Consider the following 5,718-nt stretch of genomic DNA (forward strand, 5'->3'; position numbering starts at 1 on the left):
TCTGAACGCATGCGCGGCGTTTCAAATTTCGTGGAAGAAAGCGACTGCACACGCTCAAAACGAGCCCAGTGAACAAAGAGGGAAGCGCGCAGAAGGCGATTATCGGAAAGGTCTAAAGACCGTTTTTTCATGTTGAATTTTCACGTAGCTGAGTTGGGGTAAAGTAACGAACCACTTCATTTGCCCATTGGAAGGCGCTCGAATTTAAGGTGTTTTAAGCCAGTAGTTCCACTGTTTTCATGGCTATACTTTTTTTTTACAGCGGAGCTGTTAAGGGCTAGTTTCCCCAGGATTGTGTCCGCCAGGAAATAATTCTCAACACAACACTCCGGACAGCTACCGCCATCTATAAGCGACTGCGGCAACCTTTCCAGCCTTTCCACTCTGGCTTGCCGACTTGCAGCCGGTCATTACTTCATCCTCCCTATCGTACAGCTTCGCTGGTCTTCCTTCTTCACCAAAATGAAAAAGCTAAGATTTAATTTTTTGTAATGATATTTAAACAATCGATTTTTTTTTTGTCGCCCATCCCAATTACTTTGTATTTCAAGGTGGCAACCGTCACACGAACACGATCTATAGCCATGGAAGAGTCAAAGCGCGTATCTCGCTTTTGTAGCTCCCGCTGCGCTCGCCTAATTCCCACTCCCGCCCATTTCGATCTGGATGAGTGCCGTAAGAAATTGGGTTGTGTGTATGTTTATACAGCCTAGAACTTGGTCTGCCTCGACGGGCGACGAGTCTCCCAGCTGCAGATGAGCCACTTAACCAGTGCGGTACAACCGCTAGCTTGGGGTCTTTAACGTGCATCACGCAGTAGTGATACACGACCGCGCGCCGGTACGATGCTCATCCAGATCGAAACGAGCAGGGTGGGGGTTATTGAACCCAGGATTCCTGAGTTCTGCAGTGCGAGCCTTCGCTCCACGTGCTCCGAGCTGGTGTGCGCTATAACTCACTCGGTCACCGATCCCCCCTGTTGAGTGCCGTACTAACTAGCGTGCGGTCCTGTGTACGTACCACTACTGCGTCAGAACACGCAATACACGTGAAAGAGCCCTCTAATTATTTTTGAAACGGATTGTGTCCGCCAGCAAATATTTGCGGTGAAGCGGACGTTATCAGAAATGGGAACACGGAAGAAAAACCCTTCTTTTTATTTTTTTTTCCCCCAAATTTGCTATATTTTGGAAGTGATAAGCAAATTAATTGATTGGAGGGTTGGGTCGAAGCGGCCGGCCAATTGGCTGCGGGTTAGGTTCACAGCTGCCGCGGGGAGGACGGGTACGCATCGTGACCAAAGCTCCTTACATCGTCCGAGCTCCGCACCCTATCGCGGGGACGCAGAATGACGTTCGTCAACCACCATGACTCTCCCCACCGATCCGAAGAGAGCTCGAGCTAGCTACTGTAGAGCGTTGTACGTTCCTCAAAAAGTGGAACGGAAGCTCGTTCCTCGTTTCGTCTGATTTTTGAAACGCGTTCCCCTTACAAGTTCTATCTGCGAATGAGGAACTCGTTCCCGTTAGAGTTAAAAAATTAAACGTATCATTACATATACGTTACATTTGTATTTTGTTAATTACCATATTTATAGTTAGATCGAGTAGTTTTATTTTTTTTATCTCATAAAATGGCAACATACGAATTAGAATGCCGCCATGAAAGGACACCTGGATAGCTAGGTTCGACATTGTACATGTACCTTTTTTTAGTACACGGAAGTGACGTCATCACGTCTGATTGGTTGAAAACAAAAGTGACATAATTTCCCTAGAAAAATGTGGGCGGAGTCGGCAAAACTGGGCGGAGTCGGCTACCGGACGTGACAACAAAATGACGTTTCGTTTTGTACCGAGTACGTTTCAAAAGGTACTTGCTCGGAACTAGGTGTCATTGGCAGCATGTTTTCGGCGGCGAGGTGTCGCCGTCTCGTCACTTCGACTTTTTCTTTAATAGAGCTTTTTTTTTCGCCAGAAAGGCTGTATCGGGAACACCGCGATGCATTCGAGCTCCCGGAGGAGATCTTTCGGAAGCAATACCGCCTGCCCAAGATCGTGGTGCGGTGGTTGTGCGACGAACTTCGCGAGGAACCGGAGGTGAGGAGAGTGCGTACCACGTCATGACTGTGGAGCTTCAAGTGTTGTGTGCACTGCGCTTCTACGGCACGGGGAGCTTCCAAGGCATGGTGGCGAGCGACGAACACGTAGCGCGGGACCAAAAAACAGTCAGCGTTGCGGTCCGCGCCGTGTCCGTCGCTATCGTGCGTCGTCTCGGGGTCCAGCGTGGCTGGATCCACTTCCCCGAGACGCCGAGCGAGAGGTTCGACGCGGAGAAGGGCTTCAGGCTGCTCGGCAGGATACCCGGCGTCATCGGTTGCGTGGACGGGACCATGGCCTCCATCGTCGGCCCGTCCAAGAACGACCCCACCGTCACGAAGGCGGCGTACTGGTGCCGCAAGTACTTCTACGCCCTCAACGTGATGGTGGTAAGTACACTCATGTTACGTTGTCAAAACGCGCCCCAAATCTGTAGAAAAAAAAACGTATTGCCGATACGGTTTAAGTATGCCGTTTTATGACTGCGGGCTGTGGGGTCTCACGACTGCGCGAGCGTGTGCTCCACGTGGCATGTGAGCCGTGAGACTCTTCTCCCAAAAATAATACTTGTCTGTTAAAACGTGCAAGCTTCCGTAAAAACAAAAAAAAAACAAAAAAAACATTATTTTTGTTTTAAGGTAGTTAGTTGTACCTTGCTTCCAGGAAGGTGTGTTGACATGCATGTGTCAGACAAAATAACTTAAAAGGTTCTGAAATTGCGACTGCTTTGTGAACCATAAGTACAATCGACTACTTGTGGATTCAGGTAATTACATGTCAATATCTCTCTCACTTTCAGGTGTGTGACGCCGACTGCCGGATAATGTGCATCGACCCACGGTATCCCGGGTCGGTGCACGACTCCTTCGTGTGGCAATTTTCCTGGCTCCGAAACCAACTCGAGCAAGGGCAGGTGCCACGCGACGGCCGGTTCCTGCTTGGTGAGCATACTAAATTCATTCCTTACGCACACGGTGGCTCCCACTGCTTGAAAGCCACAGTACCACACATACTGTGCTTGTTGTGAGGCACACAGACACAGTTGCTGGAACTCCTTGAAGTGAGACAACACCCAAAGTTTGGCCATTAATCTCTGTTTATGTCCACATAACTCTCACACTCTGCAGGCTACGAAAGCCACACTACACCAATCTCACGACAGTGATAGACTATGCAAGGCATGCGACCGCAGTGCGAGTCGCTGTCCGGTTCGGCCCACTCACTGTTACTGTCTGCCTGTACCCTCTTGCTGGTTGGTTTTTGCATGAAGTTGGAGCTCTTTCACTGATACCTGGGGGCTCGCCTGGTCGCTTTGAGGGTCGTCAGTTTGTACGGAATGGCATCAATTCCTCCTTGGCCACTTGGGGCTCGCCAAATCTGTCCTCGGGTCGACTCTGTCCCACACACTGGATTCTTTTCCCTGACCCTTTTTCTTCGGTCTGCTTATATAGCTCCTCCTATTAGACCCTCCGTGTCCCAACAGGACCTGACTCCTTTCCAATCTAACCACCCCCTCTCTTTTCCCCATCTCCAACTCCACCGAGGATTAGGAAAAAGGTTCGTCGAACTGGCGCCTTATCCCCTTGCTTGCCAAAGACAAGGCCAGCGTGTTCTGCTCTGCCCGTGCCTAAGGTCACGGCCACACTCCCAAAAGCAACAGAGCTTTTATCTGTCGGATGCAAGGGTCTAATAATGCACTTGCATACAACACAGCACCCCTAAGGAATCGTGCACACATCCCATACAACCCACCAGGAAAATACATAGTTACATGAAATAACAGGGAGTTTGCAGGCAAGCTGGTGCTAATTAATCATAATGTAAACTGATACTGTAGTGCAGAAATATTAACACACTTTTAAGTCCCACTTAAGTTACATTATAATTGACATAGTTGCACACAGCTGTTTTCTTGCCTTTTATTTTAAAAAGTAAAGAATGTAATATGTTCCATCTTCTACATGTGCAGGTGACAGCGGCTACCCCTTGGAGCCTTGGCTCATCACCCCTGTCCCCTGGAACCACGCGACCTCCACCGCTTGCGGCCGGTTTAATAAGGCGCATTCCTCGATCAGGTCTGTTGTGGAGCGCTGCATCGGGCTGTTGAAAAACAGATTCCGGTGTCTGCAAAGGCACCGGGCTCTGTATTACCACCCTTCAACAGCCACCGCCATTATTTCGGCATGTGCAGTGCTCCACAACATCTGCCTTGCATCGAGCGAGCCAGAACCGGAGTCAGACTGCGACCCTGAAGAGTCAGAGTTGGAGTCTGAGCCGAGCTCGGACGGTTCTGAGCCGAGCTCGGAGAGGTCAGCGTCGGCCCCCGAGAGGCTGGCTCCTGCCGGCCCTCCGGTCGGCCTTCCGGTCGGCCTCTCGGACAGGGGGAAAACTCTGAGGCAGCGCCTTGTCGCCCGGTTCGGAACCCGCCGCAGACGTGCCCGTGCGGAGCGCCACACGCAAGGGGTCCGCCGCCACGACAGTAGTCCCGACCACCAGGGACACCGTCGGGAAGCCCCTCAGCGCCCTCGCTGCGGTGGTGCCCAGCACGGACGCCGCCAGCGACAGGGAACCTCTCGCCACCACGACTGAGGTCCTGACCACCAAGGACCCCGTCACATCCTTGCCCTCAGTGAAGCCCTACGCGTGGAAGCCGTAAAGTGCACACTTCGCTTCCTGCTCCACAGTCATGGCCGTCCACAAGCTACATACTCTCTTCAGCTCCTACACCTTGTGAAGTTCGTCGCACAGCCAGCGTGCTGCCTCCGGATACGTGTCGAGTGCATCGCGGTGAAATCGATACAGCCTTTTTTTTATTCTTATGAGCAGAAGGCACGAGACGCAGTCGACAGTGACAGAAAAGGTTCGGAGGTTTAGTTGCCAGACCAACAAATCATCTGGATTGCCCCTGCAAAGAACTCAGAAGTAATTTAGACTACCTCTAGAAAGAAATGCTTGCTTTTGCAGAGATTGCTTTCTTAGTTGCTGATTGAACCAGGGATATTGTTGTCATGGGCATTGTTTCATTTTACAAATGCTTCAAAGCGTCTTGCCTTCTGCTCCATTTTATTATCTCTTTTATGGTACTTCATCAAAGTTAGGTGATTGTGTTATCTCAAGACAGTGCACATGTAGTTTGTTTTGAAAATTGCTTTATTTCTTAAAGAAAAACCTGTGACTTCATGAATAAAAGTGTGATAACATGGAATGTAATATTTCATTCTTGGAAGTAAAACTGAGCATCGACTGGAACCATGTAAGCAATTGGGCAATCTTAAGTATATATCACAGATATCTTGTTGAACACTCTGGTCTTATTTGAGCACAATAGTTAAATTTCGAAAGGAAAAAAAATATATATATTCTCTGACTAGCATACCACCATATAAACACTGGACCACTTTGAAAGAATTATCACGGATGTTGCGCCCAACATTTTTATTTGAGCACAGCAATAGCAAGTTCTCGAAAGATAAAAAAATTGTTTCTGACTAAAGCAGCCGTCACTCGCGCGCTCCCCGTTGGTTCCGCCGACCCCTCCGCTGCCCTCGGCACACCCGGCTCCTCGTGGTTCGACATATTGGTTTGAAGAAGGCGCGTAGCGCACATCCCGCATAATATT

General features: G+C 49.7%; 1 protein-coding gene across 1 annotated transcript; it reads left to right on the plus strand.

The window, feature by feature from the left end:
- The first annotated feature begins 1,963 nt into the window (after positions 1 to 1,963).
- LOC121045557 (putative nuclease HARBI1) lies at positions 1,964 to 5,304 on the plus strand. Its single transcript, XM_040498495.1, has 3 exons — positions 1,964 to 2,488; positions 2,899 to 3,040; positions 4,069 to 5,304. Exons 1-3 carry the CDS (start codon positions 2,123 to 2,125, stop codon positions 4,686 to 4,688), a joined length of 1,128 nt encoding a protein of 375 aa, XP_040354429.1. The 5' UTR covers positions 1,964 to 2,122; the 3' UTR covers positions 4,689 to 5,304.
- The last annotated feature ends 414 nt before the right edge of the window (positions 5,305 to 5,718 follow it).

The sequence above is a fragment of the Ixodes scapularis genome, unplaced genomic scaffold, assembly GCF_016920785.2.
Source record: "Ixodes scapularis isolate PalLabHiFi unplaced genomic scaffold, ASM1692078v2 PGA_scaffold3__209_contigs__length_174095766, whole genome shotgun sequence".
Taxonomy (NCBI): Eukaryota; Metazoa; Arthropoda; class Arachnida; order Ixodida; family Ixodidae; genus Ixodes; species Ixodes scapularis.